At 48.5% G+C, this 19,129-nt stretch overlaps 1 protein-coding gene across 19 annotated transcripts in view; it reads right to left on the bottom strand.

The window, feature by feature from the left end:
* Positions 1 to 422: 422 nt before the first annotated feature.
* IKZF4 (IKAROS family zinc finger 4) overlaps positions 423 to 19,129 on the bottom strand; it is a 30,902-nt gene continuing 12,195 nt past the window's right edge. For 8 of the 19 annotated variants that reach the window (XM_063672824.1, XM_063672822.1, XM_063672825.1 and 5 more), the window contains 6 exons: positions 13,636 to 13,740; positions 11,767 to 12,027; positions 10,861 to 11,028; positions 6,133 to 6,282; positions 5,521 to 5,652; positions 441 to 4,275 (listed from right to left, as the gene is read on the bottom strand). In XM_063672824.1, coding sequence (XP_063528894.1) covers positions 3,515 to 4,275; positions 5,521 to 5,652; positions 6,133 to 6,282; positions 10,861 to 11,028; positions 11,767 to 12,027; positions 13,636 to 13,740 — 1,577 coding nt within the window. In that variant the 3' untranslated portion in view covers positions 441 to 3,514. Of the gene's footprint in view, positions 4,276 to 5,520; positions 5,653 to 6,132; positions 6,283 to 10,860; positions 11,029 to 11,766; positions 12,028 to 13,635; positions 13,741 to 15,029; positions 16,047 to 16,963; position 19,129 lie in introns of those variants that run through there. The other 11 variants (XM_063672816.1, XM_063672819.1, XM_063672818.1 and 8 more) reach the window with 7 other exon arrangements.

Here is a 19,129-nt window from a genome sequence, read left to right as displayed (position 1 = left end):
AGGTATTTATTCTCTTGGGCTTTTATTTTTTCACCAATAATTGTGATCATCCTTTTGTAGGTGTTTCTACAATTCAATGAGTACTTAGCATTTATGAGATGCTCAAGCAGTGGTAGACCCTATGATTGTCATCATTCACATTATTTCACCCTGGGTATAGAATGTGTTTTGTGCACAGTAGGTACTCAACAAATGTTTCATTAATTTCTACTTTGGGTAGGCAGGCAAGTCAGACTTTCTCTCCTATCCTGAAGGCACTCCTTCCTGGTAGGAAAATCTCCTCCATTTCCCAGTCTAGGCTGAAAATTCTTCGTTTTTGTTCACCTCCTAAACTGTTCAGTAGTTGGTATAACATACTGCAAGGAGGACCCCTCCCTCTTAGTAGAAAAGCAAGGCAAAGGAAGTCTGCAAAAACAACCAGAGGTGTTAAATTACTCATGTTTATTTATAACAGACTTTCAGCCAGTACAGTACAAAACTTACAGTAGTATATCTCCGTTACACAAATATTTACTTACAATATATTACATATACAAAATGCTTTGCAATAAGTCTCAAAAGCTAGTTTAACTCCCCTTGAGAAAGGAGAAAAACTCTTTAAAAAAGGAGGGGAGGGGAATCAGAAGAAGAGAGGAGGAGGTGAAGGGGTAAAGGTCAAAAGAGACACCAAACATAGGCTACAAAGGAAACCCTAGGAGAGAGGGAGAAGAGAGGTGGTATTGCACTTGCTTCTGTGTTTATTTTTTCTTTTTGTTCTTCATAACTTCTGATTAAAAATATATATATATATATATATATATATATAATGTACACAAGGAAAGAAGCTGCCAGAAGTATTACAAAATCCTATCTGCAGCTTGGACACTGACACAAAAAAACAAAGGTCTGGAAAAGTGTCTACTTAGAAATATTTTGTTTGTGGTATTGATTTTGAATAGCAATATAAAAGGAAACACCTCTTTTCTCCATGTGGGTTTCAGTGTGTGTGTATTTTTTTTTCTTTTTCTTTACTTTTTTTTTTATGCAAAAGGAGCTGGGAGAGAGCATGAGGATGTTTGAGGTTCCAGAGCTGGAAGGCTCTGAAAAGTAGGATTTTGTACCTAAGACCCTGGTTAAAGTGCAGTGATGGTCTGGAGAGAGACAGGATGCCCCCTCTCCCCTCCTTAGCACCTGGTCTTGCCTTTCCAGTCTCTGCTCTCATGGGCACAGAGTATAGCCTCAGAGCATAGTCCTTCATGTTCCGGGAGGTTACAGGTGCCACAGTTGACTGGGGAAGGGGATGGGGGCACCCTAAGGCTCTGATACCCCAGAAGGGACTAGTCCTTATGAAGTGTCACCAAATACACAGTAGACACAGAAGAGGTGGGAGGGGGTAGGTCTAACAGGAAGGGCTCAATAACCAGAATAGTTCAGGAAAAGCCCAGATATTAATCTCAGCTCTGCTGACATTCTAAAAAGGAGCTAGCACCCCAGGGTGCCGTTGAGGATTCTTCCTTTCTCTAGAGACCACTCTGCTCTGAGCTAACCTCCCCATTTTCTGCCCTTGGCAGCATCTATTTATTGCTACATTGTCAAGGAGGAACAATCACCCCACAATGCTTCTCCCTGCCAATCTGGTTCTCTTAGGGAAACCTCAGAGTGGGGGAGAAAAAGGAGGACAAAGAGGAGAAAGTTTTTTAGGGTCTCCCTTCCCAGAAGAAGGCAAGGTAGACTCCTCTCAGAGCCCTTAAGGCCCTAATCCCAGGGTCTGTTCCTTAGCCCACCCTTTACCATCCCCCCCCAAAATATCCCTGATAGGGAGTAAGAAAAGTAGGAGGTAAAAGAGCCAATAAGGAAAGGACATGTGGAAAGAAAGATGGAAGGGGAAGGAAGGGAAGAGAAAAGGAGAGAGAGAAGGACCAAGAGTTACAACTTGTGAGGTGTTGTGTTTGGTTTTTACTTTTTTTTTTTCCTTTAAACATAGAAAAACAGCCTTTGGTTTGAATCTCAAGGAAGCAGAGAGTGGGATGGCTGTGGCCTTGGGCAGAAAACTCTTGTAGAAAGAAACCTCCACTTGCAGTGGAGTTGTATCTCCTTCTGCCCCTTCTCACTAATCCTAGGTTACTCAAATAGCCAGGGGTCTCTGCAGTAGCCAGCAGTACCCCCTCCTACCCTGTGTCTGGGAGCTGAGTGTAGAAGGGGGGGGTAGTAAAGGATGACCCCAGTTCAGTTGTACCCATCCCAGTCTTGCTGGAACAAGGGTGGAATGGGGTGAAGGGCATGTGCCCATGCTCATGCTGGGATAATTTTTGGTTATACTGAAAATTAGAAGAGAGAAAAGAGATACCCGTTTCTCCCTGCCACTGATCCTAAGAACAGGGCCCAGAAGCCCGGGAATGAGAGGGTGAATCCTGCTGGGAGGGAGCAGCAGAAGGCAGCATGACTGAGGGGCTGAAACAACCCCTTGTCATCAGGCAGCAACCCACTAGTGTCTCATAGGATGGGGACTGAAGGAGCCCCTGAGAGCCTAGGAAGGTCACTATAGTGAAGAAGTTTGAGAGGTGGAGGAGAAAGAGAAGAATTTTGACCCACTCCTTTCCCATGCCCTGGTTCCCAATTAGGCACCTGTGGCTCCCAATGTGTCAGAGACAGAGGGTTGCAGACCTAGCCTTGGCCCCTGAGAATATAAAATTGGGGCAATCCAAGGAGAGAAAAGCCACCACTTAATAGACCGGTAGGTTGAAGGGACTAGAGCGTGTGGAGGGGTAGTTCAAGGAGAGGGACCAGATCTATCACATCCTAGAGGGAGATCCTGAATGTAGGCTTTGAGAACTCATATTACTAGGGGAATATGGGGAATAGGACTCTCAGTCCCACAGTGCCTGGGGAGAATTTCTTCAGTCCCTCCTACTTCCAAATGAGGAAATAATTCTTCATTCATTCAAGAATAGTGCAAGCTGCCTAAAGTGAGAGGGCACAAGAGGTATGGAGTACCAGGTTAAAGAGTCCCAGAGAGGAGATATAATGCCACAGAGCTAAGGTAGGGCCGCGGGGAGGTATCAGCATCAAAACTGAAGAATTAGATAATGTAAAGGGTGAGGACTTAAAGCAAGAAGCTTGAAGTCTCTTAGTACTAAGAGGAGCTTCCTACCCCTGGGGCTGCTGGAAGATCTAAGAGAGAAAAATTGGCCTAAAGTGGAAAGGAGCTGTGGACAGGAGGGTGGGGGAATGGCAAGTGACTAAGTTAAAATTTAAAAAGGCAAAAATAAATCAACTAATTAATAAATAACTCAGTATGCTGGGATGAGAGAAGATAAAAAGGAAAAACATAAGCGAAAGATCTGTTTCATCACAATGCTTAAATCGGTCAGGATAGAGGAAGAGAATAGGTGCGGAGGGGTCAGGGTCAGGTGTGAGGTCAGGTGGCCAGTAGTGAGGGCTACAAAGCAAAACTCCTTGGGAAATGGTGGGGACAGGGATCAATGCCTGTAGGCAGGGCAGTGGAGTGGTGGACTGAGGGGAGAGGAAGAGGTTGCTAGCCCACCTTATGCTCCCCCCGGACAATGTGGGAAGAGAATTCGTACCGGTCCTGGCTGTGATAACCACAGATGTTGCACTCAAAAGGGTCTCTGAAGCCATGGCAGCCCATATGGATAGTGAACATGACGTGGTCCAGGAAGAGGATACGGCAGTGCTCACACTTGAAGGCCTTCACAGGCTCACCACTCTCGCCCACCACCCGAAGCACTTCCTTGGAGGGGCCTGGGGTGCCCCGCAATAACCCCTCCTGTGGCTTGGGGTCCTCTTTGGCGTAGGCAGGACTGTGCCGGCCCACCACAATGGTGGGAGGTGGCTGGGGTGGGGGACCCTGAGGGAGGGATACCACCCCTGCAACCCGATCTTCGTGGTTGCTTTCTGTGTCTGTGGAGTCCTGGCAGCCATTGCTGGGGGATGCCCCAGGGTCAGTCAGGGGGCCTCGGGGCCGGTAGAGGAGGGGACCTCCATCAGCCAGGTCCTCAGGTCCCTCACCTGCTTCTCGGGATCCTGGAAGCTCCAGTCGACCAGGGAGGGGCTGCATCTGGGTGTAGACAGAGCTGATGACAGGCGTGAGTTCTGAGATGCAATTGGTGGGTGGAAGGCGGAGGGGACGCAGATGCTCTGCACCCACAAAGGCCAGGGAACTTCCAAAGCCAGGCTCTAGGCTGTGGTGTGCCACCAACTCCACATCCTTTTCATAGCCACCCGAGTTCACGTCATAGGGGAGGTCTGAGAGGCTGAAGCGCATCTGCTTTTCGCCTGTGGAGAAGAGGAACTCAGCAGGGCTGGGTTTGGAGAATTCCTACACTCTCCTCAGGATTACTTCTTTGTTTTCTTACTTGTGGGGCTGGGTGTAACATTATTTACTACGTGGCATTTACTTTCGCAGGGTCAGGTCCTTTGTGGGACTGCTCCCTGACTCTAGGCTATAATCTTAGAGAAGGACTCAATCCCAGCCCATTGATTTTTAATACTTCATTTTATTACTCTCCATAAAGCTCTAGGTCCTTAGAGAGCTAATGACTAGTGCTGGGGAGGAACCACATACTTATTTCCTCTCTCTGACTCTCTAAGGGCCCACACAGACTGAAGTTCTTGTTATTCTTAAAAGCTGAGATAGCCCGGGCCGGGCGCGGTGGCTCACGCCTGTAATCCCAGCACTTTGAGAGGCTGAGGCGGGCGGATCACAAGGTCAGGAGATTAAGACCATCCTGGCTAACACAGAGAAACCCCGTCTCTACTAAAAATACAAAAAAAAAATTAGCCAGGCATGGTGGCAGGCGTCTGTAGTCACAGCTACTAGGGAGGCTGAGGCAGGAGAATGGCGTGAACCTGGGAGACAGAGGTTGCAGTGAGCCGAGATCGTGCCACTGCATTCTAGCCTGGGTGACAAAGCAAGACTCCGTCTCAAAAACAAACAAACAAACAAAAAACTGAGACAGCCCAATGCCTCGACCCTGTCCCTTGCAACCACCACAAAAGTCTTCAGTGCCAACCCTTCTCCACTCTCTTTGAGTACATCCTCCCTCTTTAGTTTCCTCCTGTCCTAAGGATAGATTTTCAGTATCAGAGGCCACCAGACTGCTTTCTTTCTTTCCTTTTTTTCTTTTCTTTTGAGACGGAGTCTTGCTCTGTCGCCCAGGCTGGATGGAGTGCAGTGGCGCGATCTCGGCTCACTGCAAGCTCCGCCTTCCGGGTTCACACCATTCTCCTGCCTCTGCCTCCCGAGTAGCTGGTACTACAGGTGCCCACCACCACACCCGGCTAATTTTTTGTATTTTTAGTAGAGATGGGGTTTCACCGTGTTAACCAGGATGGTCTTGATTTCCTGACCTCTTGATCCGCCCGCCTTGGCCTCCCAAAGTGCTGGGATTACAGACGTGAGCCACTGCGCCCAGCCCACCAGACTGCTTTCTTTCCCTAAACCAAATCTCCAGACCACACAGCTCAGATTTATTTGAGCTGTGGCTTAAAGCTGATATCTCTTTCCAACTGGATTCTTACCTACAAACTTCTGGGGTGTGGAACGCTTGCGTTTGGTGAGGCTATTGGCCAGACGATCGATGAAAGTTGGCCGCTCAGAGGATGAGTGCAGCATGGAGTCTGGCACCATCTCCAGGTCACGTATTTCGTCACCTAGTGGGAAGAAGGTGGAGACAGGTAGTAGCAGTTGAGTAGGGGTAGCACTGGCCCCACAGCCTTTGCCTGGAGAAAACCAGCAGGTCAGTAGCCAAGGAAGGACATACCAGATGCCTGGGAAACTGGGCTCTGTTTATCCTACCTAAAGCTCACTCCAACAAAATTTCAGATCATTTGGGGACAATCATACACATCTGGCCCTTGGTTTTATACTTCTTGTGTTCTCTCTCTCCCGTTAGGCCAAGGATATAGACCCAAACTTCCCCTACCTGTCGATCTCCCTAAAGCACCCACCACAGACAAGGCTTTCCACCAACTGGGGTACCTATAATGGGGTGTTTGGCAGATTTACTGGGGTAACCATCCCCTGTTCCACAGACTTCATCCCTCAGTGCGGGAGATACTGGAGTCACCCTTGTCCAGCATTCCCTCTCACCATCCCCTTTTAACTCCCCAGTAGTACATCAATAGCCCTACCTGGTTGGCCAGCCAAAGCTTGGGCTTCAGTGCTGAGACTCTGTAGGTAGTTATGGCACCGCTCCTTGTGCTCCTCCAGGGTACTCTGCTGTTTGTAGCTCCGGCCACAGTAGTTACACTTGTAGGGTTTGCCCACTGTGGGAGAGGAGACTGTGGAGGAGAGCAGAAAGATGGCATCAGAGCTATTTCTCACTGTGCCCTGGCTCTGCAGATTCAGCCAAGAGCAAGTATACACTGGCATGGGGAGGAAAAGATGTTGCTAAATTGAGTTCTGCTTGTCTTTCATTCCCCAACTTCAACTGCAACCGTGGACAGATGAACCATATTTGATGATGAAGGATAATGTGCAGTTACGGGGGCAAGGGAATCCTAGGGCATGTGGCTTCAGACTGGTGGTGGGTTTGTTCAAGATGGCCAAATTGCTGTTCAAAGGAAGTGAGGACCCAGGGACTTTGTAGGGCATCATCCCTAGCAGACAGGCAGGCCCCACTGCAGGATCTCAGAGTCTGGGGCCCAGACTGTGGTTTAACCTTTCCATTTGGCAGGCGGATGTAAGTGCTGTTTATCAGACAAGGGGATTTTTTGCTTTTTATGAACTATCTGCTTTGGTTTGGGGGAAACTGGTGGGCTGGCATGACAGAAATGAGAGCCCTTAGATCTGCCAATGTGGGGAGGGGGCAGTTTTCATTGACCTTTACTTGTATTTTGACCTCCAGCCCTAGCCTGGTTTACTGATTATTTTGTCTCTCTGTCTCTCTACGCTGAGATACCGAGAGGTCTAGAAAGCCCATCACTGATAGAGTAATTCTGAAAAGAGAAAAAGAATAAAAGAACAGAGAAGAAAATAGAGTAAAAAAAAGAGAACACCAAATTTGGGTTTGTTTGTTTATGTGCTTGTAATAAAGAACAGGTTATAAAGATCTTGTTTCTACCGAAGAAAAAAAATTGGAAAACAGAGTGGTACTTCATTTAAAGATAACTCTTAAGAGATATTTGTGAGAGGAGAGAAAAAAGTGGAGAGAAACAACGTATTGTATATTTGATGTATCTTGCTGCTATTGAGCAGGGAGACAGGAGAAGGTATCTCTAGGAAGCTGGTAATTACTATTCACCCCTAACCTTGCCATGCCAAAGCTGGGCCTTGACTAAATCAATCTACTGGATTTTACTCAGGCTCTGTAAACTCTTGTATTTTAGGGATGAAATGAACACCATGGTCCCTATCCACCCAAAGACCCTTGGGGAAACAGTTTAACATCTGGGAGAGGAATGATCCTCCAACCGCTTTCTTTTTTTTCAAATTTTAATTGATAATTGATACATAATAATTATACATGTTTATGAGATACATATGATATTTTCATACATGTATACAACATGTAATGATCAAGTTGGGGTAACTGGCATATCTGTCACCTCAAACATTTATCTTTTTTTCTTTTTTTTGGAGACAGAGTCTTACTCTTTTGCCCAGGCTGGAGTGCAGTGGCACTATCTCGGCTCACTGCAACCTCCACCTCCTGGGTTCAAGTGATTCTCCTGCCTCAGCCTCCCAGTAGCTGGGACTACAGGCGCCCGCCACCATGCCCAGCTAATTTTTTGTATTTTTAGTAGAGACGGGGTTTCACCGTGTTACCCAGGATGGTCTCGATCTCCTGACCTCAGGATCCATCTGCCTCAGGCTCCCAAAGTGCTAGGATGACAGGCGTGAGCCACTGCGCCCGGCAAACATTTATCATTTCTTTGTATTGGGAACATTCAAAATAATCTCTTCTAGCGATTTTGAAATATACAGTAAATTATTGTTAACTACAGTCATTCTACTATGCTGCAGAACACTACAGCTTATTCCTCCTATCTAACTGTAATCTTGTACCCATTAACCAGCCTCTCGCTGTCCACCTACTCCCAACCCTTCTCAGTCAGCCTCTGGTAACCACTGTTCTACTCTCTACTTTTTTTTTTTGAGACGGAGTTTCACCCTTGTTGTCCAGGCTGGAGTGCAATGGCGCGATCTTGGCTCACTGCAACCTCTGCCTCCTGGGCTCAAGCAGTTCTCCTGTCTCAGCCTCCCAAGTAGCAGGGATTACAGGCATGCGCCACCATGCTTGGCTAATTTTGTATTTTTGGTAGAAACAGGGTTTCTCCATGTTGGTCAGGCTGGTCTTGAACTCCTGACCTCAGGTGATCCACCTGCCTTGGCCTCCAAAAGTGCTGGGATTATAGGCATGAGCCACCGTGCCTGGCTTTTTTTTTTTTTCCCCCAAGATGGGGTCTCACTGTCACCCAGACTGGAGTGCAATGACATGATCACAGGTCACTGAAGTCTTGACCTCCCAGGTTCAAGTGATCCTCCCCGTCTCAGCCTCCTGAGTAGCTGGGACTACAGGTGTGTGCCACCACACCTGGCTTTTTTTTTTTTTTTTTTTGTAGTAGAGACGAAGTCTCACCATATTGCTCTGGCTGGTCTCAAACTCCTGGGCTCAAGCGATCCACCCGCCTTGGCTTCCCAAAGTGCTGGGATGATAGACGTGAGCCACTGCGCCCAGCCTACTCCATGCTTCTATGAGATCAACTTTTTTAGCTCCCACATGAGTGAGAACATGCATCCAGTCTCCTTTTTCTTATAATAGGGGTTGCAACAGAAAGCACTTCACAGAGATGGGACCTGACAGTATATCTGTGTCTGCTTCTGTTGCTAATAATCTACAGATCAACATCCAAGATCTACCCAGTTCACCTCACTGTGTAGTTGGTAAGAATTCTAGGGGCCAAGCCATCCTTGTTCCAAACCAGCAGGGGGAGCAGCCCCTTTTCTGAGAAAAAGGAGTACATATTTCTGGCACTGGACCTTGATGGGGTTCCAGCTAGGCTGAAGAATAGCTATGTGACCCACAACTCATTTTTCCCCCCAACAGCTTCAGTTTCCTTGTCAACAAAATGGGGATAATCACATCTACCTTGGAACTGTTATGAGGATCACATGAAGAAACACAAGTGAAATGCTCTGTAGATATAAAGCATGTATCAACGATGATCTTTCTCCCTGTTTCTCCACATACATAGAGATAAAGAGGTCCCAATTACAAGGTGGGAGAACCTGGAACAAGGTAAGTGGATGGAGAAAGTAGAGGGTGATGAAATGATTGCTGTGTCCCTTTAAATCCTGGCTCAGGAGAGTTTAAGAAGAGAAAAATAGCCAGGAAAGTTTCCAACGACAGACCCTACTAATTCTTTCCCCCTTCCTTTCTTCCTGCCTTTTCCCAATCTTGAGCTCCCTCCTTCCTGCCAGCTCAGCTCCTGGCCTCTTCCCAAGTCCAAGCCAAAAGCCTAAAGCTTAGTAAAATGCCTAAAAAGTGCTATCTGTCCAGCTGATTCAGACAGATACTGATTCAAACAGTCTTGACTGGGCTAGAAAACCTTGTTAATCCAGTTTCCCAGCACTGTTCCAAACATTGATCTCTAGGCACCCTCTGGACTTTCTCTTGCCTCTGGGAAGGTGACAACCTCTTGGGATAGGGAACAGAAATAGGATACTCTTTTCCTATTTGGAAGTCCTAGGCTCCCTTTTTTGCAATTTGAGAGGCCCATGGGTATTTCCAGGAGCCAGAAGGAAGTAAAGGAGAGGACAGACTGGTTGCTCAAGACCTCTGGTGGTGTGGGAGGAAGGAGGGTGAAGATGATGACAGGTGTGGGGCCTGGGGCAGATGGGAGTGAGAGGAGGGATCTCCCAGGGGCTTAGATGTTGGGGGTAATAGGGCATGGATTGTGGCATCAACAATCTAAAATACAAAAGTCAGGGAAGGCCAGGCACAGTGGCTGACACCACGCCTATAATCCCAGTACTTCCGGGAGGCTGAGGCGGGCTGATTGCTTGAGATCAAGAGTTCAAGACAAGCCTAGGCAGCATAGGGAGATCCTGTCTCTACGAAAAAATACAAAAATTAGCTGGGTGTGGCGGCATCCTTCCACCTACTCAGGAAGCTGAGGTGGGAGGATGGCTTGAGCTCAGGAGATCAAGGCTGCAGTGAGCCAAAATTGCGCCACTACACTCCAGCCTGGGCAACAGTGTGAGACACCGTCTTGAAAAAACAAAAAACAAGCAAACAAAAGTCAGGGAAGGGTGACTGGTTTTTTTTTTTTCTGAGACGGAGTCTCGCTCAGTCGCCCAGGCTAGAGTGCAATGGCGTGATCTCGGCTCACTGCAAGCTCCGCCTCCCGGGTTCACGCCATTCTCCAGCCTCAGCCTCCCAAGTAGCTGGGACTACAAGCGCCCGCCACCACGCCTGGCTAATTTTTTTTTTTTTTTGTATTTTTAGTAGAGACGGGGTTTCACCATGTTGGCCAGGATGGTCTCGATCTGACCTCGTGATCCGCCCATCTCGCCCTCACAAAGTGCTGGGATTATAGGCGTGAGCCCCCGCGCCCGGCCAAGGGTAACTGTTAACAGCCAAGAACATTGCCCCTATTCCTTTTGCTCCAAGTAGATGGATTTTACATCCATATGGTGGATGTAAAATACCCCATCAACGTGTCTCCCAAATTTCCCATGAAGCCTTGCTGCCCAGGGGATGGGTGAGAGAGGCAAGGGGCCCTATCTGCTCTGTAAATGCTCCCCCCTCCTCAATGACAGACGCTGGAACTCCCCAAATACAAGAGAAGTCACTGAGCTCTACATACTGGGTGTGTTGGAGCCTCATTCCCTCCTCCCACTGGAGAGTCACTGACCTGAGTGTGTGCGGAGGTGACCAGTGAGTGCATCACGCCGGCGGCAGGCATAGTTGCAGAAGGGACATTTAAAGGGCTTCTCCCCAGAGTGCAGCTTGATGTGGCGCAGCAGGTTCCCCTTCTGGGTGAAGGAGGCACCACACTGGTTGCAATGGAAGGGCCTTTCACCTGCAAGTGAAAGAACAAATCCCAGAGGACTGCATGTGAGGAACTTTGAAGGTTGAACCTATCACCCCACCCTCTGCCCTACCTTGCCCAAGGGAAGGTGCTCTGAACACATTGCTGACGGGCAGAAGTGCAATGCACACAAACCCTGAATTATGAAGATCCCTTGGGGATCCCTGGGGTCTTACCCTGGGGAAGGTATGGATTAGAGGTGTGTGGCAGGGAGAGGGGCCTGGAACACAAGGCCAAAAGACTGTTACCAAAAACTGAGCCCCACAGGGCCCACTCTGCCGCAGGAGCCCAAGGCCTGAGGAAGCTGAGAAGAGAAGGCTTTTGTTTTCTGTTTGTTGTTGTTGTTGTTGTTGTTGTTTTTTAATTATTAGATGGGAGGGCTCAAAGAATACCCGGGAGTCTTACCCCTATTGGACCATTGGCTCATTCTTGAGTCTACACTTTCCCCTCCCTCATATACTGAGAAAAATATCAGCTTTTCTTTATAACAGCAGTTGAGGAAAGTGCCAGGAAACTACAGGTATTGAGGGGAATTCAAATTCTGTACCCACCCCCACCCTGCCTCGTTTTGTCAGCTGGAAAATGTGCTGGGTGAGACCCTTCCCTTTCTGAGGCTACCCACTCCCTGCATGGCCTCCTTCAGCCCCGTACCTGCTGTTGTCCCAGCACTGCCCCTGCCTCTCAACCCCACCCTGGGAGCTCCTCCCAGAGCCCCTCTGGCTTACTTACCAGTGTGACTGCGCTTGTGCACCATGAGCACGTTGGGTCCAATACAGACCATGCCGCAGACGTCACACTTGAGCTTGCCATTGGGCAGCCGGATGCCCCCAGGGGAGTGAGGCTCTGGCCCACTCCCATCACAGTAGCCCAAGGGCTCAGACAATGAATCTTCCACAATCACGCTGTCGTCCTTTTCCAGGAGCCGCTCATCTGGCCCCAGCAGTCTGCTTGACTCCTCATCGCTGTACATCTCCACCTTGATGGAGTTGGCTGAGGGGTGGGATGGTGTTTAGAATAGAGAGAGGCAAAGGGGGAAGCTGCTCCCAGGCCAGAATGGCACTCTTTTTTTTTTTGAGATGGAATTTCGCTCTTGTTGCCCAGGCTGGAGTGCAATGGCATGAGCTTGGCTCGCCGCAACCTCTGCCTCCCAGATTCAAGTGATTCTCCTGCCTCAGCCTCCTGAGTTGCTGGGATTACAGGCATGTACCACCATACCCAGCTAATTTGGTATTTTTAGAACAGACAGGGTTTCTCCATGTTGGTCAGGATGGCCTCGAACTCCCAACCTCAGGTGATATGCCCGCCTTGGCCTCCCAGAGTGCTGAGATTACAGGTGTGAGCCACTGCACCCGGCCCAGAATGGCACTCTTAAAGTTTAAGAGGGTCTTTAGGCCCTGAGACATTCAAGCCTTAAATGGAACTAACACCCTAGTATCCCTGCTGCTGATATCAGAATCCTACTGGAAACTGAGACAACCTTTTCTCCCACCCACCAGGCAAATAGGCTTCAAGAGAAAAAAGTTGGGCCGGGTGTGGTGGCTCACGCCTGTAATCCCAGCACTTTGGGAGACCAAGGCGGGTGGATTCTTTTGAGGTCAGGAGTTTGAGACCACCCTGGCCAACATGGTGAAACCCTGTCTTTACTAAAAATACAAAAATTAGCTGGGCATGGTGGTGTACGCCTGTAATCCCAGCTACTTCGGAGGCTGAGGCAGGAGAATCGCTTGAACTTGGGAGGCAGAGGTTGCAGTAAGCCGAGATCACACCACTGCAGTCCAGCCCTGGGCAACAGAGCAAGACTCCATCTCAAAAAGAAAAAAGTTGGGGGTACATAGGATGTCTTCTGTCACTGAGGAGAGGAGGCAACTAAGGGGAGCTTTTTTCTCTACTCTCTTGTCATTAAGAAAGATGTCTGGCTTGGCCCTGGGCAGGAAGCCAGCAAGTTAACAGTGGCGGGAAAACAGATCTAGGAAGACTGAAGGGGGACAACAGGCCAAAGAGAGCAAACCTGGAAGACAGACATGCTTACAGTTCCCTCCCACCCCATTAGATTGAATCCCTCTACCCCCTCCACCTCCATAAAACTCTGAGGCAGGGCAGGAGGGATAAAGGAAGGAGGAACCATTGAGGAGAAGGCTTTGGCTCTAGCTCCGACCTACATTCCTGGCTACTCCAACCATTTAGAGAATGTCACAGATCTAGGGCCAGCTGGGGAGGAGCAGCCATGGGGACCCTGTCTGGGTAGGAGAATGGGCTGTGGGGAGATGGGGAGGTCCTTCTACTCTCTATTTCCTATCTAACTCCACCTGATGACCATTTCTATCTACCTGCTTCTCTAACTCCATAATTTCTCTTTGAAATCTTTAATCCCACCTATACCTCTTTTAATTCCACCCTAGTCTGCCAGTGACTGACTATTCACTCTCCTTTCAGAAGCCAGAAAAACCCTAGACACTGGGCTCCTTATTGCTCTTAGAGACTAAGCAGGAGACCAGCAGGAGGTGACGATGGGGAAATGGTTGCCAGTGGAAGGTGAATTGAAGGCCAAATGCAACAGGGGGTGCCTACTGCCAGGAGGTGGTAGGAGGTTACACTTACCACTGAGTGAGCGGCTGGGAGAAGAGTGCTGGCTGTTGGGGGTGCTCACCGAGGGCCCCACTGGGGCCCCGAGGAACTCCTTCTCCAGAGATGAGTCCCCGCTACCTTGGAGGAGAGAACAAGAAGGCAGGTAAAGCTGGAGCTGGAGTTATCTACTGTCCATTGCCTAATCTTTTAAAAAAATTCAGTTAAATTTCACAAACATTTCCTTCATAGCCATGTACAAGGCAGTGTTGTATGCTGGGCACCATACCTTGCGCCCCCGCCAGTCTGGATGCCTGGTGCTGCCTTCTGTGAGCTCAGTGGCTGGGCCTTGCCTACCCTACCTTTATCTAGGCCTGAGGGGAAGAGCATCACTACCTGACGTCCACAGGAAGCAGGGCTGGGGCTGGGTGCGCCAGGGCGGAGAGGAAAATGGGGGCTGCAGAAGGGACAGATGTTCAGGACAGACATTCTTCCCTACTGTTCCTCTCTGGAGCCCCCAGCCGGTGCAGGATCTGCAGGAAAGGTACCTGGAATTGTCCTTGAATCTAATGATAATATTAGTAATCATCATAGCAGCCAATAATATTAATTGAGTACTTACTATGTGCCAGGCTTTATTCTGTGCACTTGAATTGAATAATTTCATTTAATCTTCACAACAACTATATGAAGTACGTGCTAATATCATGATTTTTTCAGATGAGGCAACTGAGGTACAAAAGAGGTTATGTTAGTTGTCTAAGGTTACATAGCTGCTAGTGTGGAACTGGGATCATAGACAGTAAGTGTCCATGTCCTTAACCAGCACCTACACAGCCAATTGGGGGTAACAATCTTAGTAGGGAAGAATTGGGCACCTTAGACTTTCTAAATTCAGCAAAAATTTGATTACTCTAGAAAGTCTCCTACTGATCTGATTCCAATCACGTGTTTACTATTTGATATTCATTGACAGTTAAGTGATCAACTTATTCTCATTATATTTGTTTTAATTTTCTGATAAATTGCTTTGTAAAAATGCTTTTTGAGGCTTTCATAATGTTTTTCAAAATCAGATAACATACCTAAAGAAAGATATGAATGTATTTTTAAAAAAAATCCCTCCTCCCCGCAATCTTCTACACAAATATATAGGTGAAATAAAAATACATGTGGATAAACACACACAGAGACACAGCACATATGTAGATACATATAAAGAGAACATACCTATTGGGATAAACATACTGGTAGCCTTCTACATTATCTGCTAACATGAACATGCATGGATGTGTGCACACAGGCCTAAATATGGAAGAGAGAGAGAGAAAGCAAGGGAGAGTGCAAGAAAGAGAGAGGAAGCCTAAAATTCATCCCTGAAGTCCACCTATTAGTACTTTACCCAATTGCCCAGCTATGCACATACTTACTTTCACAAAATAAAGATTCCATTATAAAATGGTTGGAGTCTTGGGCCTGAGGCAAGAAATCCGGAACACACCCTCCTGAGGGATCCCTCTCCAGCTTTGGTCAGTGGGAAGAAAACAACCACTCAGGACTTTGGGACCATTTCCCATTCATATTCTCTCCTAAAGTCCCATTTTCCCCATTCTATCCCGTCAAAGCCTGAGGAAATTTGTTCACTATCTATAGAAAAAGCCTTATGGCTTGAATCTGAGTTTTCCCAGCTGGGGCTCTTTAGGTGAGCCATGGTTACCTAAAAATGTTGCCCGAAATCAGAACCACACACATATCATGAAGTGAGCATCTCAGGATTGTGGGTTGAGACTTGTAGACTCAGAGCCAGTTTTAAATATATCCTTTCAACTAAGTGTAGGGTTTACTAGGGTTAGAAGGGCTGAAAAGGGTATCTTCTTATTCCGTTTATTAGTGCTGAATTGCCCTAAATCACTTGATGTTACTCATCAGGGAAGAACAAGGCACTTGGCTTTGAGGCCTTGACCCTAAAAGGATGAGTGAACTTGTTGGAAATCCATCACTGGTCCCAGCTTATTCGGCTGAGGCTGCCTCTTGAGGCCAGGGACTTGCTATGTGGAGGAAAATATATTTAAAAGTACACTTAGAAACACTGAGGGGAAAGCATCCTTTGTGGCTTTCCCAATTAAGGCCCAGAAACAGGAAGAGAAGCAGGAGTCACACCAGTAATTCAAGAGGCTCTTTGATGCTGTTGCCCTCCCTAAGATTAAGGTAAGGGGAAAAACAGGCTCAAGTCTACTTTCATGGGGCTAATATATACATATAATGAATCTGTTTCAGGAGTCAGAAAGGCTTTCTTGGGCACCAAGGATTTTGAATTCTAGCTCATGGGTGAAGGGGATTAGAGTAAGATTTAGGAAGTTTAACAGTTCCTCTCTCAGCCCCAGAAACCCCAGTGAGGGAATTTCAAAAGTCTGGGACTCCCAAGAAATCCCAGACTGTCAAAGCCAAGAATTAAGGCTGCTCTTAGGTCTCTGAGAAATTTTCTTGCTCAAAGTCATCATAGATTGGCTGAACCCCCAGAGGGCAAAGCCAAATCATGAGGTTCACATCGGAGGAACTGGGAGGTAGGTAAAGGCTGAAAAGCAGGAGGGAGAGAAAGGAACTGGGAAACAGGCCACAAGCTAAAGGTGTTTCATATGTTAAAGGAGGCTAGCCCTCCACTCCTGCTGCCTTTCCTTGAGACCTTTAAATAGTGGCTACATCTAGGGAATAGCCATGAGCTTGGAGAACGTGGAGAACCTCCACACTTCTCTGCAAGGCACCTCATCATAACTGCTTTCCCTTTCTTGACCATGGGCTCCAGGATGGCAGGATCCTAGCCTGCTAGCAGGGAATAGTGGGTACAAGAGCAAAGAAAGACACCCATCCTCAGCTCTTTTGTGGGGAGGAGGTTGAGGCCCCTCAGATCTCTGTTCCAGGCTGAGGCATCTGCTTGCCAAGGCTCCTCTTCATTACCTTGATTTTCTCCACTACCCCTTCCCACCCAGGCCTGTCTCAGCATTTCACCCCAGGCAGCTCTACGTCTATCCCCAAGGCCTAATCAAGATGTCACCATAGGCTCCCACTGTCCAAGTCGCCGTCTTTGCTTAGCAACACCAAACACCCTTTCCCATCCTCCACAAGTATAAGGAGGAACGCCCCCTCCCCCGCTACACACACACACACACACACACACACACACACACACACACACACACACACACACACACACACACACACACACACACACACACACACACACACACACACACACACGGCCCCCATCCTCTCCATCTCCTCAGGCTTGGGAGTAGTTACTGAATTGGCTCCCTAGCCCCAGCACCCCCCTTCCTCCCTCCACTAGCCGCCTTCTGCCTGAACTTACATTATCCTTCCCTTGCCGGTGAGACCCTGGGGTGCGAACGCGGCCGCCGCCTTGGAAACGGCGAGGGAGTGCGGGTGGTGTATGCATGTCTGCGTCTCAGTGGCAGGCAGGGGTGAGCCCAGCCACTCACCTTCCAGGAAGCGTGGATTCCTGGAAGTGAGGGGAACCGCCGTCATTTCGCAGGCAGCAGCAGCGGCACGGTGAGCAGAGGCCCACGGCTGCAGCCAGCAAGAGCAGCTCAGCCCAGGGTGTATGTGTGTTGAGTGTGTGTGTATGTGTTTGTGTGTGAGAGAGAGAGAGAGGGAGAGAGGGAGAGAGAGGAGGAGAGGGGAGAGCACGCTTGGATGTGCTTGGGGAGGGGGCTGGAGAGAATGTATATGTGTATATAGTGGGGGAGATGCTAGGTTACAGCATCCCTTTTCCAAGACAGTGAAGGGGGTGGGTGGTGGGTGTGTGCACAGGGAAGGAAAGGCAGATGCCGTTGCCCCTCGTGCCCAGTAGACAAAGAGGAACTGCACAACAAATGCCTGAGAGAGGCAAGAGTGTGTGCAAGAGAGAGAGAGAGAGAGATGGATGGGCCTGCGGGTGGGAGGGAGAAAGGGGGGGCCCCAGGGAAGGCCCAATCCTCTGCCAGCTGGGGAAGCCAAGGCCCCAGAGGTCATGGGGCCCAGGACACGGACAGCTTCAAGGCTCTCAGATAGGCAGAAAGCCCCTCCCCCACCAAACTCTTTCCCTCCTCCTCCAGGAGGAAGGTTGCTCTCTAGATCTGGGGACTGACAGCCTCCTCCTTTCCAGCAGTGAGAGGGCCCAGCAGAGTCTGGTGTCAGGCTAGTGTTGCTCTGTGGCCCTGAGACCTTTCAGATCCCAGGCAAAAAGGCTGGTACGGTCTCCCCACTTCCCCTCCCTCCTGTGCCCCTGGGGCCCCAGCAGCCGAAAGCCCTGGATGAATCCGCCCTCTATCAGGACAAGGCCTTTGCTCCCTTCCCTTTCAGAGGAGCTGCTCACTGACAAACTGACCTACTTTGGAAGACTACATTTTCTGATTCCAAGAATTTGGGGGTGGGAGGGGCTGTGAAACTTCGGGCTGCCTACCCCTGAATCCCTTTCTACTAAAGTTCTCTTAAACATTTCACAGTCTCAGAAAACTTGGGGCAAGCACTGCTCAGTCAATTAATGGCAGGAGCTGGGTTTCAGCAACTCTGTTTCCCTTGAAAGATAGGAAAATGGAGGGGGTGGTTATCTGTGCCGTAAATTAATAGACTCCTGCTTATCTCCCCCTTTTCCCTGCCCCAGAAGGGAATGATCTGTACCTTTAAAAAGAGAAAAGGGGAGAAAAGATGGATTTTCTGAACCACATTCTGTGAGGAATTCAAATCTCTTGGAAGAACAGGAGAGATACCCTTTTCATCAAGTGGCCTGATGAAGGAAGGTCACCTGGCGTGGAGCAGAAGAACTATGATGGCCTGTGGAGGCCCACAGTGTGCTTCGGGAGGGCTGCCTGTTGCAGCCTTTCCCTCTGCTTCCATATGACTCTTCCAGGAGAGATGGGTCAGTGATGAGCACAGCTATGCCCAGTCCTAAGAGGGGTACTTTTCAGGGCTAATGGTAGCCCTACTTTGACTTTCCCTTTTCCCTTTCTAAGGTAGCTGCTGACAACTAGAATTCTCAAAGTACAGAGGAGGAGTTCCTGGCCTCCACTTCCATTCAAAAACCATCCTGTGCAGAGGCCACTTCTTATCCAGGAAATGCCAATCTGCTGAAAGCAGGGAAAACTTGGTTTCATAGCACGGTGAAGCAAATCACCTCCATGAGTATCCAATATTCTCCATAAACAGGTTTGAAGAGAGCTCCATGGGATTTGTAATTTCTCATTTGCCTGCTTTATGGCAGGGACTGGATTTTATCCATCCGAGTGTTCCCCAGCACTAAAGCAGGGTCCCAAGTGTACTTGTTGCTCAGTAGTGGTTTTCTGAATAGGCTTAACTGAGCAGGAGGTAGGAAGACTGGCTCGCTCCTCACAAGGCCATGACTTTTGTTCTAATAAAGTCTCTTCCAATTAAATGACTCTACCTGATCCCTGTCATTCTGTCAAGCATGTGGCAGGTATTGAATGCCTTTACCCATTCCAACTCCTTCCCTCCTTAAACAAGAAAGGGGTCAGAGTCA

Source organism: Pongo pygmaeus, chromosome 10 (genome assembly GCF_028885625.2).
Source record: "Pongo pygmaeus isolate AG05252 chromosome 10, NHGRI_mPonPyg2-v2.0_pri, whole genome shotgun sequence".
NCBI lineage: Eukaryota > Metazoa > Chordata > Mammalia > Primates > Hominidae > Pongo > Pongo pygmaeus.
Note: the sequence above shows the minus strand (reverse complement) of the source record. Positions and strands in the feature narration are given on the sequence as shown.